This window comes from Zophobas morio, unplaced genomic scaffold (genome assembly GCF_036711695.1).
Source record: "Zophobas morio isolate AGI-343-1 ecotype UQ-CSIRO unplaced genomic scaffold, CSIRO_AGI_Zmor_V1 ptg000004l, whole genome shotgun sequence".
Taxonomy (NCBI): domain Eukaryota; kingdom Metazoa; phylum Arthropoda; class Insecta; order Coleoptera; family Tenebrionidae; genus Zophobas; species Zophobas morio.
Genome location: NW_026972109.1, coordinates 5,924,182 through 5,949,122, shown reverse-complemented (window position 1 = coordinate 5,949,122; position 24,941 = coordinate 5,924,182). Strand labels below are relative to the sequence as shown.

Genomic DNA, 24,941 nt, shown 5'->3' with positions numbered 1-24,941 from the left:
TTGTTATCCCGCCAAGGGTCAAATTTAGAAGCTGCAGAAAGTATTTCTTAACGTTCATTTGAGTGAGTACCTAAGTCTTTCGGAAAACCTTATCGGGTTATCCATTGCCTCCAGAACCTGTTCTGACAAGATTGAATTCATGGATTAAAGCGGCAATATATTATTGCGATCATTTTGACGATATAAATAATGTTCGTTTATTGTTATTCATAATTTTCTTGTGTAATTTTAAACTAAATGAAACATTTTAGGTTATTATGGAATTTGACTCCACATGCTACATGCTTAAATGTAACAAGCAATGAAAAAGTCATCTTGATTTAGATCGAGACGGATGGGTGGGACTTATCTTTGGCTTTCTTTTGTACTTAAAACACTTAGTTTCTAGTTTCTCGTAGAAAATAAGGATTTTGCAATTAAGCTCCGCCTTCTTGCTAACGACGAGCAAAGAAAATTCGTTACAAATGAGACAGGGCGGGTGGGCGGGGCTTATGATTTGACTTTGTTTTTCTTCTTAATAAACATATCTTTCACAACAAAAGACTGAAAACTTGTTTAAAATGGTAAATTTTATCTCCCATCCTTCTCTCCAAATTCACCATTTTAAACAAGTTTTCAGTTTCTTGTTGTGAATAGAAAGTTACGTACATATAAGAAAAACAAGCAAAATACAAACCCCGCCCTTCCGCCCTCATCTCAGTTGTAATGAATTTTCTTATTCGTCGTGAGTCGAGGGGCGGAGCTTAATTGCAAATTGCTTATTTCTCTACAAGAAACTACCATGTGAAACAAGTTTTTAAGTATCATGTTGAAACAAAAGTATGTTAAAGAAAGAACGTTAAAAACAAGCCCCACCCACCCGTCCCAACCTCAATTGTGATGAATTGTTCATTCATTGTCCCACCAAGGGTCAAATTTAGAAGCTGAAGAAAGTATTTCTTAACGTTCATTTGAGGACCTAAGTTTTTCGGGAAACCTTATCGGATTGTCCATTGCCTCCAGAACCTGTTCTGACAAGATTGGATTCATGGACCAAAGCGGCAATATATTATTGCGACCATTTTGACGATATAAAAAAGGTTGGTTTATTGTTATTCATAATATTCTTGTGTAATTTTAAACTAAATGAAACATTTTAGGTTATTATGGAATTTGACTCCACATGCTACATGCTTAAATGTAACAACCAATGAAAAAGTCATCTTGATTTAGATCGGGACGGATGGGTGGGGCTTATCTTTGGCTTTCTTTTGTACTTCAAACGCGTAATTTTCTTTGAACAACACGTTTATTTAAGAACATGTTTCACATGGTAATTTCTCGTAGAAAATAAGGATTTTGCAATTAAGCTCCGCCTTCTTGCTCACGACGAGCAAAGAAAATTCGTCACAATAGAGACAGGGTGGGTGGGCGGGGATTATGATTTGACTTTGTTTTTCTTCTTAATATACATATCCTTCAGAACAAAATACTGAAAACACGTTTAAAATGGTATAATTTTATCTCCCACACTTCGCCTACAAATTTACCATTTTAAACAAGTTTTCAGTTTCTTGTTGTGAATAGAAAACTACGTACATATAAGAAAAACAGGCAAAATACAAACCCCGCCCACCCGCCCTCGTCTCAGATGTGATGATTTTCTTATTCGTCGTGAGTCGAGGGGCGGAGCTTAATTGCCAAATGCTTATTTCTCTACAAGAAACTACCATATAAAACAAGTTTTTAAGTGTCATGTTGAAACAAAAGTATATGTTAAAAAAAACGACAAAAATAAGCCCCACCCACCCGCCCCAATCTCAATTGTGATGAATTGTTCATTCGTTGTCCTACCAAGAGTCAAATTTAGAAGCTGAAGAAAGTTTAACTTTCATTTGAGGACCTAAGTCTTTCGGGAAACCTTATCGAATTGTCCATTGTCTCCAGAACCTGACATGATTCTGACAAGATTAAATTCATGGACTAAAGCGGCAATATATTATTGCGATCATTTCGACGATATAAAAAAGTTCGTTTACTGTTATTCATAATCTTCTTGTGTAATTTTAAACTAAATGAAACATTTTAGGTTATCACGTTTATTTAAGAACATGTTTCACATGGTAATTTCTCGCAGAAAAATAAGGATTTTGCAATTAAGCTCCGCCTCCTTGCTCAAGACGAGGAAAGAAAATTCGTCACAATAGAGACAGGGTAGGTGGGCGGGGCTTATGATTTGACTTTGTTTTTCTTCTTATAATACATACCCTTCACAACAAAAGACTGAAAACTTGTTTAATATGGCAAATTTTATCTAACATACACTTCTCTACAAATTCACCATGTTAAACAAGTTTTCAGTTTCTTGTCGTGAATAGAAAACTACGTACATATAAGAAAAAAAGGCAAACCCCGCCCACCCGCCCCTGTCTCGTTTGTGATGAATTTTCTTATTGGTTGTGAGTCGAGAGGCGGATTTTACTACAAAATGCTTATTTCTCTACAAGAAACTACCATGTGAAACATGTTTTTAATTATCATGTTGAAAGAAAAATATAGTATATACTAAGAAAAAACAAGTTGAAAATAAGCCCCATCCGCCTGTTTCAACCTCAATTGTGATGAATTTTTCATTCGTTCTTCCATCAAGCGGCAAATTTAGAACCTGAAGTTATCAGGAATCAATATGACGATGTCAATGATTTAATTTTTAATATATTATTGCGATCATTTTGACGATATAAAAAGTATTCGTTTATTATTATTCATAATTCCATTGTGAAAAATTAAATGAAAAACTTTAGATTATAATGGAATTGGAATCCACATGCTACATGCTTAAATGTAACAATGAATGAAAAATTCATCACCACTTAGACCGAGACGGAGAGGTGCGGCTTATCTTTAGCTATCTTTTTGCTTAAAATATTTAATTTTCTTTGACAACTACGTTTACTTAAGAATATGGTGATTTCTCGTTGAAAAATAAGGATTTTGCTATTAAGCTCCGCTTCCTTGCTCACGACGAGCAAAGAAAAATCGTCAGAATAGAGACAGGGTGGCCGGGCGGGGCTTATGATTTGACTTTGTTTCTTTTCTTAATATACATACCCTTCACAACAGAAGATTGAAAACTGGTTTAATACGGTAAATTTTATCTAACACACACTTCTCTACACATTCGCCATGTTAAACAAGTTTTCAGTTTCTTGTCGTGAATAGAAAAGTACTACTAATAGGAGAAAAAAGGCAAAATACAAACCCCGCCCACCCGCCCTTGTCTGGTTTGTGATGAATTTTCTTATTCGTCGTGAGCCGAGGGGCGGAGCTTAATTGCAAAATGCTTATTTCTCTACAAGAAACTCCCAAATGAAACATATTTTTAACTATCATGTTGAAAAAAAAATATGTGCTAAGACAAAAAAGTTAAAAATTATTCATTCATTGTCCGACCAAGGGGCAAATTTAGAAGCTGAAGTTATCCGAAATCAATATGATGTTAATGATTTAATTTCCAGCGTAAAGGAAATATTTCTTAAAGCTCATTTGAGGATTCAAGACTTTTATGAAACCTTACCGGATTGTCCATTGCCTCCAGAACCTGTTCTGACAAGGTGGGGTTCATGGACTGAAGCGGCAATATATTATTGCGAACATTTTGACGATATAAAAATGATTCGTTTATTACTATTCATAATTTTGTTGTGTAATACTTTATAAAAAAATACCGATTACAAAAAAAAAAAAAATTGTGAGCAAAGTATGACAAGAAAAAGATTTAAAGGTGAAACCTCCTGAAATCTCTAATTTTAAATATTCTCCTTTAACTTCATGTGATATAAAAAGATCCTTCTCTAGGTATAACAATGTCCTGACAGAATCATACTTATTAAATAAAAAACAATAATAAAAATCACCCCAACTCTCTATTTCAGAAGTCAAAACGTTGTTTCCGGATTAAAATTCTGCAGACGAACTCGGCGAATTTAATTTTGTCTAGTTCGTCTGAAATAATATATACACCTGTACACAAACTCGTTTCAAAAGGGTTGCAATCAAAAGTTTAAATTCTCTTCGGTAGTTTGTACTTATCTTCGTCGGGGGTTGCTCGCTTTGTAAAACTTTATAGAAACTGAACGTAATTTTCTGAAATGTTTTCCATCGTTTCTAGGAAAGACTTTTTATCATTCAAATGCACAACATATTCCAAGGATGCTAGTTTGAAGTGGATTACGGCTCAATACACAATAAAAGAATTCACACAGCACTCCAGGGATGTTTCATTTATGTACACAACGAAGCAGATGTATAAAGGAGAGTGATGTGGGGTGAAAATGTACACATTACATAATGTATTAGTTCCACTTTATGGTAACAAGACGGCCGCAGTATACAATGTGTGAATAATTTATGGGATAAATTGAACTAATATATGTGGGAAATAATTAAATGCAGCTCGCTGCGCTCGCTGAAATTTTTCAAGTCTGTCTTCACCATCTTCACCCCTTGTTTAGTAAATTTAGCTTTCCCGAGTATTATTTTTATTTCAAGAAGATAATTTTATTAAACCTACAAACATCGTAGTATAAATTTGCCTTATAATAACACGAACTCAGCGAACTTATGCAAAGGAAATTCAGCTTTGTTTGTTAACCCAAGTTTATTGAGTTTTTCAGTTTAAATCCGTGCATATCATGTAGTTAGCAAGCTCCCGTACTACTTTGATAAAAAACTTCCACACTCCATTGTTGTGGAGTTTTTTAATCTCGTTCTTCTCTTTCGTATCTAGTCATGTAAATACCGCTCACAACCTCTCCTCGACGTAAAACCTTAGAAAAATATTTAGAGAGCGCCGAAATTTGACTGTTCCGCACTAATTTGTCAACGTCGAGTCGTATTGACGCCTGTTTCCATTAAGGAAACGCACAGCGATTTTCTCGGTGAGTTTATTAAGAATTCGACAGGGAAGTAGACGAGAGGCATTAGCTTGTTTGATAACAACTCCTTTGGAAGTTTTGTCGCTGAGGTTAGCATCCGTGTGCAGTACACGTGCCAATGGGAGATTTAGGTTAATCCGGAAGTTTTTTAAATAGAAAACGGCGTGTAGGTAGTTCCCTGCAGGAAAATAATGAGGGAAAAAATGTGAGAGAGCACGAAGAATACGAAGGCAATTTAAAACGTCCCGTGTTCGATGGTTTGTTGTTTTTAATAACGCAACAAGTGCATGACGAAAAAAGTATTTCGTGAAAATAAATTGTGGCATTTCAGTGAAATCCGGGTTTTGTCGTGGACATTTTTCAAGAGCCGGGACAAATTCACGAGACGAGTGGTAAACAGAGTTTCAATTATTAAACTCGGTGTTATTTGTCCATTAGGACAAGAAAAATCTGCCGTTTGCAATATCGTGGAAAGGTTGCCCTTTGCTCCCCAAATAAGAAAATATTTACCTTTCCCTCCCGAGTATCTTGTTCCATTTGCTGCAATCCCAGAAAGACAAATGTAAATTCGAAATCTAAAACTACGCCTCGTCTCGTGGTATGTCAACCTGGCGCTTCCATCCATTTATTTCCAACGTTCGCATCAGTTAATTAAACTAAACGTTAAATTTCACTGAAATAACCTCCTACAGCATCAAACGATAATTAACGAAACGAATAATTTCACGAAATCGCATCTAATTAAAAGCGCTCCGCTTTAGTTTGTCTTCAAAGACTTCCAAACTACAAAGTCCGAAAGCTATATTGATTGTCTTGTCGAAGAGGGTCGGAAAATCCAAGACAGGTCAATAATTCAGAGGAAATAGGAGAAGATATCTCTCGAAAGAAGAAAAAAATCATTTATATTGACACTGATCTCAAACGCTGAGCTTCTTGATGGTCTAGGCGAAACCTTTCACGACGAGACTAAAAAACGACGCCAACACAAAAACGTACTTTGCTGATTTAGAAAGCGTTCGATCGAGAGTAAATAATACATAAGTGGGATGTGCTGGCCAAGATTGGCTACATGGGGCGATATTGCGACTTTAAACTTTCAGCAACTAGTAGAAAGAAAGGACGTTTTATTGAACACAAAAGTAGCGGGTTTGTAGCTTTGTATTAATTAATCTTGTGAGGACGAAAAGAATTGTCACTCTATTCGGGTCTAGAAGAGAGCAAACATACTCTCGGCTGCAATAAAATTTGCTCGTCGATGTCACAGCAGCCATTGTGTTAAAAAATGACGTTGACGACCAAAATTTATTGCTCACGACTGCACATACAATTCACGGATCGCCGTAAAGAACAAGCTATCGTGGCGTTTCACAGAGACCTTTTTTTAATGACAAGCGGAAAAGAGATGTTTCGGTATCTGGGAACAAAAATTGCTTCAGTCCTAAAAAAGCTACTAAAGAGAAACTTTTAATGTAAATCGGAAAAACTGCTTTGTGGTGAAGCTTACGAAAGTAAAAAATAAATCTTGGTGCACGGAAAACAGTAGAGAGAAAAACAAGGTCTTAAAATAGAACATGTTTTTTTTATTCCCTGCCGTCAGTTAATGACGTCACCCTTTTTATATACATTATACAAATTTGGACTAAATGGACTTTTTTCCAAATTTATTGTTGCTTGTGCTGCTAAATATTCACCCTCGATGTTTCGTAAATCTTAGAATATGAAAAAGTAGTTCTCCTGTTTCGTCTGACTGTTCTCTGTGACTGACGCTTTTATTACTTTCAATCTGAAGATTTGACAGTGAAATTTTAACGATACTTATTATGTAGAAGACTAAATGATAACCATAATTTGAACCTTATGAAATTTTTGATAATTTGTGGACCTTCTTCGAAAACTAGCCAAAGACATTTTTCTGTAGAATTCAAACCACAAAAATTATTTTAGGTTTCATTTTTTCGAAAATTCCTACCATTTTTGCAGAATCGCCACATCGACTAAGGTTTATTTATTCATCCCCTTCAAAAAGTTGATAATGTCATCTCAAAAAATGATTAAACATGTCCTTAAACTAGTTCAAGGTTTCTTACACACAACTTCTCTCGTTCCTGAAATACAGTCGAACAAATGCAGCTTTTTTCAAAAATTTTCGACCACCTTCGAATATTACCGAGACATTTTCGTGAAAATCTCGATCCGCAAAAATTATTTTCGGTTTCATTTTATCGAAAAATTCTACCACTTTTCCAGAATCACCAACTCAAATGCGAGAAATTTTACGATTTTTAAAAAATTTCGCGTTCAAAGTGAATATTTCTAAGAAAAAACACGTCGAAGTCGAGTATTCCAAACTTTTTTGTGGATTTTTATTACATTTTTCCAAAAGCTCAATTTTTATATACCTCATGAAATTTTTGATCATTTTTGACCTTGTTTGAAAATTAGCTAGACATTTTTTTGTAGATTTATTTATTCATCCCCTTCAAGAAGTTGATGACGTCATCTCAAAAAATTATTAAGCATGTCCTGAGTGATTCTCTCAATCAATCGATGACATTTGCTGTATTTTAATTAAAAACAAAAAACTAATTCAAGGTTACTTACACAGAACTTCTCTCGTTACTGAAATACAGTCGAACAAATGCAGCTTTTTTCAAAAATTATAACATAATTTTGAGATTTTTTTTTATACAAAAGTCCTCATTTTTCGACCACCTTCGAAAGTTACCGACACATTTTCTTGAAGATCTCGATCCCCAAAAATTATTTTCGGTTTCATTTTATCGAAAAGTTCTACCACTTTTCCCGAATCGCCAATTCAATTGTGAGAAATTTTACGATTTTTAAAAAATCGAATATTCCAGAATTTTTTGTGGATTTTTATTACATTTTTCCAAAAGCTCAATTTTTATATATCTCATGATCTTTTTGATCATTTTTTGACCTTGTTTGAAAATTAGCTAGACATTTTTTTGTAGATTTATTTATTCATCCCCTTCAAGAAGTTGATGACGTCATCTCAAAAAATTATTAAACATGTCCTGAGTGATTCTCTCAATCAATCGATGACATTTGCTGCATTTTAATTAAAAACAAAAAACTAGTTCAAGGTTACTTACACAGAACTTCTCTCGTTCGTGAAATACAGTCGAACAAATGCAATTTTTTTCAAAAATTATAACATAATTTTGAGGTTTTTTTTTATATAAAAGTCCTCATTTTTCGACCACCTTCCAAAATTACCGAGACATTTTCTTGAAGATCTCGATCCCCAAAAATTATTTTCGGCTTCATTTTATCGAAAAATTCTACCACTTTTCCAGAATCTCCAACTGAAATGTGAGAAGTTTTACGATTTTTAAAAAATTCACGTTCAAATCGAATATTTCTAAAAAAACACGTCGAAATCGAATATTCCAGAATTTTTTGTGGATTTTTATTACATTTTTCCGAAAACTCAATTTTTATATACCTCATGAAATTTTTGATCATTTTTTGACCCTGTTTGATAATTAGCTAGACATTTTTCTTGTAGATTTATTTATTCATCCCCTTCAAGAAGTTGACGTCATCTCAAAAAATTATTAAACATGTCCTGAGTGATTCTCTCAATCGATCGATGACATTTGTTGTATTTTAATTAAAAACAAAAAACTAGTTCAAGGTTACTTACACAGAACTTCTCTCGTTCCTGAAATACAGTCGAACAAATGCAGCTCTTTTGAAAAATTATAACATAATTTTGGAATTTTTTTTATATAAAAGTCCTCATTTTTCGACCACCTTCGAAAATCACCGAGACATTTTCTTGAAAATCTCGATCCCCAAAAATTATTTTCGATTTCATTTTATCGAAAAATTCTACCACTTTTCCAGAATCGCCAACTCAAATGCGAGAAATTTTACGATTTTTAAAAAATTTCACGTTCAAACCAAATATTTTGCAGAAAAAAGCACGTCGAAATCAAATATCTCGGAGTTTTTTGAGGATTTTTATTACATTTATCCAAAAGCTCAATTTTTCTATACCTCATGAAACTTTTGATCATTTCTTGACCTTGTTTGAAAATTAGCTAGACATTTTTTTGGAGATTTATTTATTCATCCCCTTCAAGAAGTTGATGACGTCATCTCAAAAAATTATTAAATATGTCCTGAGTGATTCTCTCAATCAGTCGATGACATTTGTTGTATTTTAATTAAAAACAAAAAACTAGTTCCAGGTTACTTACACAGAACTTCTCACGTTCCTGAAATACAGTCGAACAAATGCAGCTCTTTTCAAAAATTATAACATAATTTTGAGATTTTTTTATATAAAAGTCCTCATTTTTCGACCACCTTCGAAAATTACCGAGATATTTTCTTGAAGATCTCGATCCCCAAAAATTATTTTCGGTTTCATTTTATCAAAAATTCTACCACGTTTAGAGAATCGGCAACTGAAATGTGAGAAATTTTACGATTTTTAAAAAATTTCACGGTCAAACCGAATATTTCTAAAAAAAAACACGTCGAAATCGAATATTCCAGAATTCTTTGTGGATTTTTATTACATTTTTCCAAAAGTTAAATTTTTATATACCTCATGAAATTTTTGATCATTTTTTGACATTGTTTGAAAATTAGCTAGACATATTTCTTGTTGATTTATTTATTCATCCCCATCAAGAAGTTGATGACGTCATCTCAAAAAATTATTAAGCATGTCCTGAGTGATTCTCTCAATCAATCGATGACATTTGCTGTATTTTAATTAAAAACAAAAAACTAGTTCAAGGTTACTTACACAGAATTTCTCTCGTTCCTGAAATACAGTCGAACAAATGCAGCTCTTTTCAAAAATTATAACATAATTTTGAGATTTTTTTTATATAAAAGTCCTCATTTTTCGACCACCTTCGAAAATTACCGAGACATTTTCTTGAAGATCTCGATCCACAAAAATTATGTTCGGTTTCATTTTATCGAAAAATTCTACCACTTTTCCCGAATCGCCAATTCAATTGTGAGAAATTTTACGTTTTTTAAAAAATCGAATATTCCAGAATTTTTTGTGGATTTTTATTACATTTTTCCAAAAGCTCAATTTTTATATACCTCATGAAATTTTTGATCATTTTTTAACCTTGTTTGAAAATTAGCTAGACATTTTTTTTGTAGATTTATTTATTCATCCCCTTCAAGAAGTTGATGACGTCATCTCAAAAAATTATTAAACATGTCCTGAGTGATTCTCTCAATCAATCGATGACATTTGCTGCATTTTAATTAAAAACAAAAAACTAGTTCAAGGTTACTTACACAGAACTTCTCTCGTTACTGAAATACAGTCGAACAAATGCAGCTCTTTTCAAAAATTATAACATAGTTTTCAGATTTTTTTTTTTATATAAAAGTCCTCATTTTTCGACCACCTTCGAACATTACCGAGACATTTTCTTGAAGATCTCGATCCCCAAAAATTATTTTCGGTTTCATTTTATCGAAAAATTCTACCACTTTTCCAGAATCGCCAACTAAAATGTGAGAAATTTTACGATTTTTAAAAAATTTCACATTCACACCGAATATTTCTAAAAAAAAACACGTCGAAATCGTGTATTCCAGAATTCTTTGTGGATTTTTATTACATTTTTCCAAAAGTTAAATTTTTTATACCTCATGAAATTTTTGATCATTTTTTGACATTGTTTGAAAATTAGCTAGACATGTTTCTTGTGGATTTATTTATTCATCCCCTTCAAGAAGTTGATGACGTCATCTCAAAAAATTATTAAGCATGTCCTGAGTGATTCTCTCAATCAATCGATGACATTTGCTGCATTTTAATTAAAAAAAAACTAGTTCAAGGTTACTTACACAGAACTTCTCTCGTTCCTGAAATACAGTCGAACAAATGCAGCTCTTTTCAAAAGTTATAACATAATTTAGAGATTTTTTTTATATAAAAGTCCTCATTTTTCGACCACCTTCGAAAATTACCGAGACATTTTCTTGCAGATCTCGATCCCCAAAAATTATTTTCGGTTTCATTTTATCGAAAAATTCTACCACTTTTCCAGAATCGCCAACTGAAATGTGAGAAATTTTACGATTTTTAAAAAATTTCACGTTCAAACAGAATATTTCTAAAAAAACACGTCGAAATCGAATATTCCAGAATTTTTTGTGGATTTTTATTACATTTTTCCAAAAGCTCAATTTTTATATACCTCATGAAATTTTTGATTATTTTTTGACCTTGTTTGAAAATTAGCTAGACATTTTTTTTGTAGATTTATTTATTCATCCCCTTCAAGAAGTTGATGACGTCATCTCACAAAATTATTAAACATGTCCTGAGTGATTCTCTCAATCAATTGATGACATTTGCTGTATTTTAATTAAAAACAAGAAACTAGTTCAAGGTTACTTACACAGAACTTCTCCCGTTCCTGAAATACAGTCGAACAAATGCAGCTTTTTTCAAAAATTATAACATAATTTTGAGATTTTTTTTTTTATAAAAGTCCTCATTTTTCAACCACCTTCGAAGATTACCGAGACATTTTCTTGAAGATCTCGATCCCCAAAAATTATTTTCGGTTTCATTTTATCGAAAAATTCTACCACTTTTCCAGAATCGCCAACTCAAATGTGAGAAATTTTACGATTTTTAAAAAATTTCACGTTCAAACCGAATATTTCTAAAAAAAAACACGTCGAAATAGAATATTCTAGAATTTTTTGTGGATTTTTATTACATTTTTCCAAAAGCTCAATTTTTATATACCTCATGAAACTTTTGATCACTTTTTGACCTTGTTTGAAAATTAGCTAGACATTTTTTTTGTAGATTTATTTATTCATCCCCTTCAAGAAGTTGATGACGTCATCTCAAAAAATTATTAAACATGTCCTGAGTGATTCTCTCAATCAATCGATGACATTTTCTGTATTTTAATTAAAAACAAAAATCTAGTTCAAGGTTACTTACACAGAACTTCTCTCGTTCCTGAACTACAGTCGAACAAATGCAGCTCTTTTCAAAAATTATAACATAATTTTGAGATTTTTTTTTATATAAAAGTCCTCATTTTTCGACCACCTTCGAAAATTACCGAGACATTTTCTTGAAGATCTCGATCCCCAAAAATTATTTTCGGTTTCATTTTATCGAAAAATTCTACCACTTTTCCAGAATCGCCAACTCAAATGTGAGAAATTTTACGATTTTTAAAAAATTTCACGTTCAAACCGAATATTTCTAAAAAAACACGTCGAAATCGAATATTCCAGAATTTTTTGTGGATTTTTATTACATTTTTCCAAAAGCTCAATTTTTATATACCTCATGAAATTTTTGATCATTTTTTGACCTTGTTTGAAAATTAGCTAGACATTTTTTTTGTAGATTTATTTATTCATCCCCTTCAAGAAGTTGATGACGTCATCTCAAAAAATTATTAAATATGTCCTGAGAGATTTTCTCAAAACAATCGATCACATTTGCTGTGTTTTAATAAAAAAAAAATGATCAAAAGCTGTTGCGACAAAACTTCCCTCGCACCTAAAGTACAGTGAAACATATCCAGCATTTTTGAGTTAAGTTTTTACTTTGCAAAATTTTGCGATGAGGTCATCAACATTTTTGCAAGGACACGTATATCAACTTGGATTGGTGCACTGTAATACTAAAAATACCAGTACTGTATTCCCAAAATTTTCTGGGAAAAGGGAGTGAGCCGTTCCTGATTTAATCAACAAAATAAATTGATACATTCATTAATTTTTTTGACTCACTTTTATAAGCAAATCTAAAAAATATTAATGCAGTGATAACTCACAAGTAAAAGCTCATGATATTTTGTAGATTTCGGGTAGATTTAGGAATTTAACTCGTTGCTATAAAAATTTGCATTTTAATACCTTTAAAGTTCACAAGTTTTTACAAGATTAATAGGAGCAATATCAGTTTTTTCGTAGTAAGTACTAGATCCGCCCACCCGCCCCCTGTTTTCTCAGAGGACATGTCATCTGCCAAAATCAGCCTTATCTTCCCAAGTACTAGCCCCACCCACCCGCCCTCTATTTTCTCAGAAGATATGTTATTGCCAAAATAAGGCCTATGTTAGCAAGTACTATCTCCGCCCACTCTCAGAGGGTAGTACTTGCTAGTACTTGCAAAGATAAGTCTTACTTTGGCAAATGACATATCCTCTGAGAAAACAGGGGCGGGTGGGCGGGGCTAGTACTTATCTAATATGAGACTGATTTTGGCAAATGCTATATTTTCTGAGAAAATAAGGGGCGGGTGGGCGGGCCTAGTACTTCGTAAGATAAGACTGATTTTGGCAGATGACATACCTTCTACAAAAGTAAAGGGTGGGTGGGCGGGGCTACTACTTGCTAAGATAAGAGTTATTTCGGCAAATCACATATCCTCTGAGAAAATAAGGGGCGGGTGGGCGGGCCGAGTACTTGTTAAGATAAAACTGATTTTATATTAGCAAAATACCGATAATTCAATAACCCAGATCTATTTTTCTGCATAAACCATTAAAGAGCAGAATTTATTGAACAGAGATACAAATTGTCTATTGCTTTTCTCAGAAGAGCTTTAGTGTGTTAAATACACCAAGCCTTCCTACAACTTTTTTTTCGAGTTCTCTTCCTGTATCAATTAGTAAAATGAAGTTCAAAAGTGTAAAAGCGTTTTAATTTGTAAGTACTAACCCCACCCACCCTCCCTCTATTTTCTGAGAGGGTATATTCTTTGCCAAAATCAGTCTTTATCTTAGCAAGTAGAAGCCCCGCCCACCCACCCCCTAGTTTCTTAAAGGATGTATTATTTGCCAAAATCAGTCTTATTTTTACAAATTCTATCTCCACCCACCCGCCCTCTATTTTCTTAAAGGGTATATCATTTGCCAAAATCAGTCTTATCTTAGCAAGTACAAGCCCCGCCCACCCACCCCCTACTTTCTTGAAGGGTATATGATTTGCTAAGATTAGTCTTATTTTAAAAAGGAGGATTTTTAGAAAATTTTCCAAAAGCCCAATTTTTCCTAATAAAAATTTTGACGTATTTTTTATAGAGTTCGACTTTCAAAAGTTACTTCCACCCTCATTTTGTCGAAAACTTCTATCATTATATCAATTTTAACGATTTTCAAAAAAATTTGCGATATCGGATATTTCGAAAATTTTACTCCAAGACCATCAAAACGCTATATTTTCCGAATCAATACGTTGAGATCTATGTCCCAGAATTTGTTGTGGATTTTTAGACAACTTTAAAAAAGATCTTAATTTTTTCTTGCAAACTTTCAACTTTTTGTCGACCAATTTCGAAAATAACTAAAAGAAATTTTTTGTAGATTTCGACCTCATTTCTTCGATAAGCCAACAATTTCGTTCAGATTCTTTCTTAATTACTTCTGTGAGACTCAACTACAGAAAAAGTCTAGAATGCGAGCGCAGCGAGCATGATCATATTTTACTAGAAAAACTACTTTATACTTAAAAAATTTTCAGAAAAACTTGGTGTATTGTATAGGATTGATTCGGCTAAATTTTGTAGCGACGTCATCAATTTTTGGGAGGGGCTGAAGATATATGTTGATTAAGGATTTACCATACCTACGACCATCTTAAAACGTTTACAAGATTTCAAGACATTCGGATTTGCAAATTCAGAGGTAAATTGTACAATGTTGTTACACAATTGTATTTTTTTTTTCCAAAAATCTGGACGTCTAGGAATATAAATCAATACAGATTCATAAACTACGGCTGTATGTTATTTTATAAATTTAATTAACGTTAACAACGAAACATTTTCAAGGTGACGCCATCACATTATTAGTAAATTATTAGTTATTTTGATAAGCATTTTACCACCTACATGATTTGCCTAAATTTGACAACAATCCGTATGGTAGTTTCGGAAGTTATTTATCTAATGATAATCTCGACAGAAAGCAGACAAACAGACGAAAACGGGAGACGTTGATAAAACATGAAAGTAGCGATTCGCCCGATGGATCCTATTAGAATACTACAAAATGCCGACAATTCAATTGTCAATTTTAACGATTTTCAAAAAAATTGGCTTTCAAACCGGATATTTCGAAAATTTTATTCCGAGACCATCAACACGCTATATTTTTCGAATCAACACGTTGAGATCTATGTCCCAGAATTTTTTGTGGATTGTTAGACAACTTTCAAAAGATCTCAAATTTTTTCTTGCAAAATTTTGACTTTTTTTCGACCACTTTCGAAAATAACTAAAAGAATTTTTTTGTAGATTTCGACCTCATTTCTTCGATAAGTCAACAATTGCGCTGAGATGCTTTCTTAATTACTTCTATGAGACTAAACTGCAGAAAAAGTCTAGAATGCGAGCGCAGCGAGCAGGTTCTAGTTTTATTAGAAAAATTGCTTTAAAGTTATAAAATTTTCAAGAAAATGGGGTGAGCCGTTCTTGATTTGATTATTGTAGATAGGATGACGTGATCAATTTTTTGGGATAAATTGTGATTAAAAAGCATTCGGTTTTGTAGCTTCAACACGGATTCATAAACTACACATGTAGGAGTATATTATTTAGTAAAATTTAAAAGACATTTACGTAATTTCCGTTCGGGATGTAAAAATAAAAAAAGTGCAATTCATTCAAACCCATAACCTATATACCGAACTTCCCTTACCGTTTAAGCACCACACGTAATGATCTAAAGCTGAATTTTCAGAACATTATTAAAATATCGTCAATTTAAAAATAGCGTTTTCATGTTAATTCAAAATCATTCCCTTTATGTGAAAAGATTTGTAATCTAGAGGACTCTAAAAACTGAAGAACCTATCAAATCAAGTGCCACTCGACCTCCTTTACAAATTAACTGTTTTGATCAATAAATTGTTCGTTATACCGTCGAACCGTCAATTAAAAACGCGCATTTTTATTCAGGAGTTTAATCAGTCGAAATATGTGAAATTTTATTCGAAATATACCTGATACCATGGAGCAAAAAATCAAAAATAAAACAAATATTTTCTTGTTGTATTTGATTTAAAATCGTGTAATTCGACAACGAAACATTCGATAAAAATTGAGTTCGAACTTTCTAATAACTTTTTCAAGCCGTCAGTTACACATAAACTAAAGTTAAGAAAACTTGAACAGGACAAGATAATAGTTGTTAAGAGTTAGTGGTATATTTTTGAAGTTGTGGAACTAGATGTCGCTGCGATAAACGAAAACATACGCAACTCATCCAGAGTCCTTAAAGTTAGATAAAAACACAAATACAACACGGAAAAAGTATCAACAATAAGCAACTGAAGCACTATAGATTTTGAATGGATCTCACGTTCAGTTAGAAAAATATATTCCCCGTAAAAGCGCAGTAAACATAAAGAAAAATATACTTCGTTCAGATGTGACAAGTACTAGCTTAAAATAAACGAATAAAAAACTGGGCTGCTACGTATTTTAATACCTGTAACTTCTCACTAGCTTTTCTTTATAAATAATAGACGTCTTGAAGCGCACATCGTGGTTCTAAACTCTGGTTAATTTCTCTCGTCGTTTTTCCGGCTGTTCTATTAATAAATCAACAAAAGAAGAGCATGAGGAGCTGAGAAATACGTAGAGACAGCCTAATTAAAAAATTATGCGTGTTTGAAGTAGTTGAACTATTAATGAACTTACTTCAGTCGGTTAACTGTTTCGGGGGAAATATGTAAATTTGCCCTTGGTTTATTTCAGCTTTCAGTTTTCACTTTGTTATTGATTTCTAGCCATAATTACGTGTAATCGTATTAGAGAAATCGATCTTCAGCTGGTTTACGCTCGAGTAATTGTCAAACGATATATACTACACGACGTTGTAGTTTTACCTTGCCACAAAACAAGCAAAACAAACATTATTACAATAATTCACTGAGCTCGTAGACGATTGTTATTATTTATTACACACTTAAAAAATCTAAACATAACCAGTTTCGAACAAGACTTTACATGAAACCGAACACCAACCTTTGGTAGTCCTAAATCCCTGGTTAATTGCCCTCGTCGTTCTTATGGCGGCTCTATAAATACGCCAGTAGAAGAAGAGCATGACAAACATGGGTATGTAAAAGCTACCGAGGGCCGAGTAGACGACGTATCCCGCCTCGTTAGTAAGTTCGCACTTCCACGGACAGTGCAGGTCCTCAGGCTGGGTCGTGTTTGTTGTATCGTCTTCCGTCTAAAATAAATTAACAGGAATTAATTAGATTAACGTGTGGTCCGGGCTGATGCCAATTAAACAAATCACTTTTAGGCAGGCCGAAGCAACAGATTTAATTAGGAGATTGGAACCTTCGTCACAAAGCAACGTGAAGGAGGGACCCTCCGAGGCATGATCTAAAATTAATAAGAGATAAAGCAAAAAATAGCTTTTTTGATCCGCACTAAATCCCAGCGATAAGTTCCGACACAATCTGTACAACTTTATAAATGGAACTGTCTTCCATCCCGCTCGGAATTTTTGCCGCCTCGGATCCTTCTTTATTTTAATCTGAACCTAAAAAGACAACCCCCATTTATAAAGTGTACACCCTGCAGCTACAACATGTAATAAATTATTCATTCCGGGATCAAGAACACAAAAACATTGCGCACAGTTGCGAGCTTTGTTATCCTTATTTGCCGACTAATCACCGCCGCCGCACATCACGAAACGCGCCGCCGTCTCCACTTTTTCCACGTCTTACACGGAGAGATTAATGTCGAAAAAATTATCTTAGGAGTATTAAAACAAGAGAGAAAGAGAGCTGCAGGTAGGATACTAATTATTACGACAATTATCCATATTCACAACTATCTCTCGAAAAGTAGAGTGCCTTTATGTTTTATGTCGTTTTTAATTTAGGTTATATAACTGGTTGACAGAAACACGTGTATGACATAGTTACTGTCAAATTTATCATGAACGTTCGTCTCAACGGGTTTTCCTGAAATATCAAGCTCCATTTAAAATTATCAATCCAGAAGAAACGCATAACGAAAAAAATGTCAAGATTCAAAATTTACTATCCACTGAAAAACAATTATTAGCGCAAATCGAGTGTTTAGAAGCAGAAAGAAGAGGAAATTTATTGATTAGTAGAAACAATTAACAGTTTAAATTTAAAGAATTTAAAAATTAATGACAAACTGGTAATTGCAGGCAAATTTGGAATAAACGAAGAAGTGATTACTAGAGAGCGGATTTCTAAGTTTAATGCTTTTTGTGAAAAATGTAAGCACTTCAAAACTTTTTTATATCTGTAACTATGATACAATTTGGAGTCATTTGACACATTTTTTTATGCTTATTTGCTTTTTTTTCAATTTTATGCATATTAAAACTTATATGCTTATTTAATGCTTTTTTCGACGAATATGAGTTTTAAGCATATTTTGTTCAAATGCCGGCCTTGTCGGGAATGACAAATACTTGTTAGTTAGGCGTATCGTATCGTATGCATTTTACCTGGACGTGACCATGGAAGTACACTTACTCAAGACCCTTTCTATGAATAGGTTCCGGTCGTTTGGGTAATAAAATTTTATTATAGGATTGGAAAAATACTCCATAGATTTTATGACTTTAAATCCTTACTTCCGTTGATAATGAATTAAAGCTTTTAACCAGATGTTCTTTTTCGGCATTTTGCGGCAAGACCGTTGAAGATTTTCTAGAAAAAAGGATTATTGTACCCAACTACCTACCTTAAAATTTTTCTAATGGAAACTTTTAAGTAAATGAACCGTTTATTTCACAACCATCAGTCTATCGCATCTGTCGTAGTACAGTGTTATACGTGATTCTCCCTTGTTACATGTTGAGTTCTTTTTGGTAATATTACTAATATTTTAAAAGAATGGCGAAAGTAAAATCGACGCCGGATGAGTGGATAAGGGATTTTCCAGAATTAAAATTAGAAAACAACAAAATATTCTGCAGAGCTTGTGTGAAAACCGTAAGCCCATTAATTTTTGTTTATCTATTTTCCTTTACTAATCCTGTATATGTACGTTGTTTTAGATTCAAAGTGATAAAAATATAACGTGACGCAACATGTCAGAACGGCTCTTCATGTAGAAAGGAAGAAAATGTTTGAAGTTTCTAAAATTAAACAGCAGACCATACATGAATCTGTTGCATCTACTTCCACAAAAGATGAGCAGTTTCAGTTTAATTTCGATTTATGTAAAATGATGATCCAGTCCAATATACCTTTAAAAAAATTGGAGAATGGCCCTCTTCAAGAATTCCTTGAAAAACACTGCAATCGACATATTCCGGTTGAAAGTACTCTCCGAAAAAATTATGAAGGCCCAGTGTTTCAACAAGTTTACAACGAAATTAAACATCGCATTGGAGATAATTATTTATGGTTCGCTGTCGATGAAACAACCGATAGTTGTGGAAGATACGTGGCAAGTTTAATTGTTGGAATCTTAAATGAAAATTTCCCTAGACGAGGGTATGTAGTAAATTTGAAAATGTTAGATAAAACAAATGGCAGTACGATTACCAGATTTGTAAATGACAGTCTTAAGTCACTATTTTTGCCAAATGCCATACCGGCGAATAAAATTTTATTGATGATCTTGGATGCAGCTTGTTATATGTTGAAAGCAGGGAATAATCTAAAAATATTGTACCCCAATTTAATTCACTCTACTTGCATTGCCCACGGTTTAAACAGAGTGGCTGAAGGAATACGTTTGCAGTTTCCTACTGTTAATAAATTAGTGGCAAATGGTAAAAAGATTTTTGTTAAAGCCCCACTAAGAGTGCAACATTTTAAGGAAAAATTTCCAAACATACCATTGCCCCCAGAGCCGATTATAACGAGGTGGGGAATATGGTTACAGGCCACATTTTATTATGACAAATATATCAAAGAATTTGCGGAAGGAGTTACGGAGTCTAGGGAAGATTCTTCTCAATCGATTAAAGATTTAAACAAAGATTTGCGACAAGATCTAGCTTTTCTAAGAAGCAATTATCAATTCGTATGTAAGGTAAATAGAAAAGTTAGAAAAACCCAACATGTTGGTAGATGCCATAAACTTAGTGAAAGAATTTAAACAACAAGCAAACGCACTAAGGGGTGATATTGGTACTAGAGTATCTCAAAAACTTGACGAAGTGTTAAATAAAAATCCAGGTTTCGATGTTCTTTCCGACGTTGCTCGTACTACTACTGCTTGGTTTATCAAATTTTTAAGTAAATGGTTCCATATCATGTCGTCTCGATGTGACATTTCGGCTAAACAAATCTAATTTACGTGAATAAAAAATATCCTGAAATTTTGCAAGGAATTATTGTTTCATTTTAAATGGAACGGGGGGGGGGGGGGGTATTGCAAACCAGTACAAACAGGTTTAATTTTGACAACACAAACTATTTTAGATATTTAGGAGTATTTTTTAAACGTCAGAGGTTACAAATTTTTTTATGCATCAACATTTTCACAAGATGCGATACCAAATGCACTTCAGTTTAGATCACTTCTTAAAAATTTATGTGTAATTCAATGCTTCCAAAGTACGCACACAAAGGGAAGTTATACAGTGTAGTAGATGATCAAAATTTATTAGAAATAAAAGATTTGCTACCTTCGAGTAATGTGGTTTCTTCTACACACTTGACTGTTTCTCTTTCTTGTGACTAGAACAGTTACAATCAAATATTTTGTGTTCTCAGGCAGAATTGTTTGTATAAAGTTGCGGGCTATATTTTGGCAAGAATTAGAGAAGCAATAAAGTGTTATTTGTCTATAAGCAACTATTACCAAAAAAAATGTCCTTATACGAAATTCTTCTGTTTAAGAAATTTCGTAATACCATTAAAAATACCCCTAGAGTACGAAAAAAGTGGTCTCCCGTTTCCGTCTGTCTGTCGTATGTCTGTCATTTGTGTCAATTATTATTACATAGATAATCTCCGAAACTAATAGACCGATTGTTTCGTCTTTTTTTTAATTTATCACACTCTTTCATCATATGTTCTATTGTTTCTCAGACTTTTTGACACATTATGCATTTTCTCTCTTCCTCACATATGATAACTCTCTCCTTCTTGTTTCAGGTTGTTAAATAATGTGGCTCTTCTTCCTCTATTATCATTCTCTATCTCAATCGTTCTACCTAGAATTTCTTATCTCTTCTATAGAGCTCCTGCCACGTCTGTTTTCGATGACTTCTCACTCTTTTTACTTCATCCTTCAAAATTCTTGCTCGTAGGCCGCCTTTCTCAACATGCCTCATTCCACCAGTAATTTTTTCTCCGCCCACTTCTACCTACACTAATTTCCAGCTTCATTTCTGCATCTTTTATCAGTTGTTCCAATTCATCCCAATTTGCTTGCGTATTGGCTTCACCGAAAGGGTGCATTGTTAATTATTCTTCATGCGCTCTACTAGCTCTCTCATCCCATATTATTCTCACATATTTTCCTGCTTTCTCTTTCTCTGTTTTCTGTCATATTCTCCTATTTAAACCTCCAGTGCCATATATTTCGGAGTCTATCTTTTCTCCCACTTTAAACTGCGAAATTTCTCACTATTAAATTATCTATGACCGATTCTTCTCTCGGTCCTACATAGCATATATTGGCAAGTATTAACCCCGCCCTCCCACCCATCTTTTATTTTCTTAGAGAATATGTTATTTACCAAAATCAGTCTGATCTTAACAAGTACTAGCCCCCGTTTGAATATAAGTTCATTCAGAGTAGAAAAAATGAATCACAGAAATGGAGACGGGATGGGTGGGCGGGATTAATTGTATGTTCTTTTGTAGAGTCGGAATGGAAACTAATCGAACGTAAGCTGTTAAAACAGTTTTATTACCACTCACGAGCACCCACTCTTCGACTAATTCCAACAGTTGCTTTTCTTTATTATTTTCACTTTTGTCTTTGGATCTTCTTCTTCCACAAAGTTATTTTAGAGAGATTTTACCAAAATCAGTCTTATCTTAACAAATACTAATCCCACCGAATCGCCCTCTATTTTCTTACCACAATCAACCTTTTCTTAACTAGTGCTGTCCCCGCTCACCTACCCTCTTTTTTCTTAGAGAGTCTGTCGTTTACCAAAATCAGTCTTATCTTAGCAAATATTAGCCCCGCCCACCCACCCTTTATTTTTCTAGGGGGTATGTCATTTACCACAATCAGTCTTATCTTAGCAAGTGCTGAGTGAAACCTGAAAGTTGATGGATAATTTTGTTTCTCAATAATATCTACTGGTTCGGGGCTTAAAACATTGAAGCACATTTCTTGCCATTCATTCGCAGTTTCAAACTATTGTTACGCTGTACGGGCAAATAAAAATTGGCGTGGATTAAAACTCAACAACTTATTTCTTAATAACTCGTATTTACACGACTAACTATTGCAACGATTATGTCCAGAAATTGTTCAACTAGCTGAATGAATCCCTCCGTTCCCGACGGCGGCCTCTATTTAAAGCCCGACTCTCCTCTAGACGTTTCGCGATCCAAGTCTTTATTTTATTATTTATATGGGTTTATTTCGTAACAATATTGTAGTGAGGAAGTTATCCCCAAACATTTCCTGAAAATTGAAAAAATTGTCTAGCCCTTATCCAAAATGCGTTTGTTCAAGAGAAATTAAAGTTAATTCACTAACATATCCAGCAGAAGTTGTATGTAATTTGTTCTTAATTATGGAAAAAAAAATGATAAATTTGAAAGTGGTAATTCCTGAAAAAAATATTGATTTAAGAACTCTATATTCACATAAAATGAAATTTTATCACCAAATTGTAAGTTTTAAATTGGCAGCTTGTTATAATATTTAATAAAAAATATAAAAATGTCTTGTTTATTTCGAGTTAGAGTATATTTTAAGAAAGAGTAACGTAAAATAAAAAGGAATTTTTTTAAAGAATGGTGTGCATTTAGAGAAAGTCGGAGTTTAGGAATGAGAGAAGCTTTGTTCGTTGATCGTAAATTGTCTAATTCTTATTTGTTTGTAATTTCGTAATACAATTGAAAACACCGCTGGAGTACGAAAAAAGTGGTCTCTCGTTTCGGTCTGTCTGTCGTCTGTCTGTCATCTGTGTCAATTTTTATTAAATAGATAATCTCCGGAACTACTAGACCGATTGTTTCAAATTTTGTAGGTATATTGGGAATAACATGTAGTTCTCTCAATATTTCTTCCCTGCTTGCTTCTCTTTTTCTTCGTTTATCACACTCTTCCATCGTATGTTCTATTGTATTTCGGTCTTTTTGATACATTCTATATTCTCTCTCTCCCTCACAGATGATTACTCTCTTCTTCTTGTTGTTTTAGGTTGTTAAGTAATGTTGCTCTTCTTACTCTATTATCACTAAATATCTAATCGTTCTACCTACAGTTTCTTATCTCTTCTACATAAGAGCTCCTGCCACATCTGTTTTCCTTGACTGCCCACTCTTTTTATTTCATCCTCCAAAGTTGTTTTTCGTAGTAGTTGTAGTTCTTCTTTGTCATTTTTTCTCCCTCCACTTCTATCTCCACTAATTTTTACCTTCATTTCTTTTATCAGTTGTTCTAGTTCATACCATTTTGTTTGCGTATTAGCTTCAACGAAAGGGTACGTTGTTAACTTCTCTTCATATGCCCCACTAGCCCCCTCATCCCAAATTATTCTCACATAGTTTCCTATTTTCTTCTTCTCTGTTTTGTGTTATATTCTCCTATTTCAACTTCCAGTATCGGATATATTCAGAGTCTATCCTTTCTCCCGCTTTGAACTGCAAAATTTCTTCTCATGCTTTCTCGTTCACTATTAAATATTCCACTACCGATTGTTCACTCGGTCCTATATAGTATATTTTGGCAAATAGCTACTAACCCCGCCCACCCACCCTTTATTTTCTTAGAATATGTCTTTTACGAAAATCAGCCTTATCTATTTTCTTAGAGGGTATGTCATTCGGCACAATCAACTTTATCTTAACTAATACTAGCCCCGCCCACACACTCTTTATTTTCTTAGAGAATATTTCATTTTCAATTCGTCTTATCTTAGCAAATGCTGGTCCCGCCCACCCACCCGTCGTTTATTTTCTTAAAGGGTATGGTATTTACCAAAATCGGTCATATCTTAACAAGTACTAGCCCCTGTTGAGTATAAGATCCACCTTTCATTCAGATTAGATAAAATGAGTCACAGAAATAGAGGCGGGGTGGGTGGGCGGAGTTAATTACGTGCCCGAATAGAACGTAAGCGGTTAAAAAAAAATTAATTTCCACTCAAGAGCTCCCATCTTCTCTCTTCAACAAATTCCAATAGTTACTTCTGTCTTTCGATCTTCTTCTTCCGTCATCCTATCTTAGCAAGAACTAGCCCCGCCCACCCACCCTTCATTTTCCTAGAGGATACGCGATACGATTACCAATATCAGACTTATCTTAACAAGTACTAGTCCCATCGAATCGCCACAACCAGGCTTTTTTTAACTAGTACTAGCCCCGCCCACCCACCATTTATGTTCTTAGAGAGTATGTGATTTACCAAATCAGTCTTATCTTAACAAGTAGTAGCCCCTGTTGTCTCTAAGATCCACCTTTCATTCAGATCAGATAAAACGAATCACAGAAATGGAGGCGGGGTGGGTGGGCGGCGTTAATTATATATTCTTTTGTAGAGTGGGAATACAAACTAATAGAAGCTGTTAAAAAAAGTTTTATTTCCACTCAGGAGCTTCCATTTTCTCTCTTCGACTAATTCCAACAGTTGCTTTTCTTCATTATTTTCACTTCTGTTTTTGGAATTTCTTTATCCATTATCTTATCTTAGCAAAAATTAGCCCCGCCCACCCACACTTTATTTTCGTAGAGTCTTTTACCAAATTCAGCCTTATCTATTTTCTTAGAGGGTATGTCATTTACCCAAATCAGCCTTTTCTTAACTAGTACTACTATCGCCGACCCACCCTTTATTTTCTTAGAGAGCATGTCATCACAAACAGACTTAATTA

General features: G+C 33.7%; 1 protein-coding gene across 5 annotated transcripts in view; it reads right to left on the bottom strand.

Moving 5' to 3' along the window:
* The window catches only part of LOC135139091 (octopamine receptor Oamb), a 251,743-nt gene that overhangs the window by 6,072 nt on the left and 220,730 nt on the right, over positions 1-24,941 (bottom strand). For all 5 annotated transcript variants that reach the window (XM_064069188.1, XM_064069180.1, XM_064069212.1 and 2 more), the window contains one exon: positions 16,942-17,152. In XM_064069188.1, the coding sequence (XP_063925258.1) occupies positions 16,942-17,152 (211 nt within the window). The remainder of the gene's footprint in view (positions 1-16,941; positions 17,153-24,941) is intronic.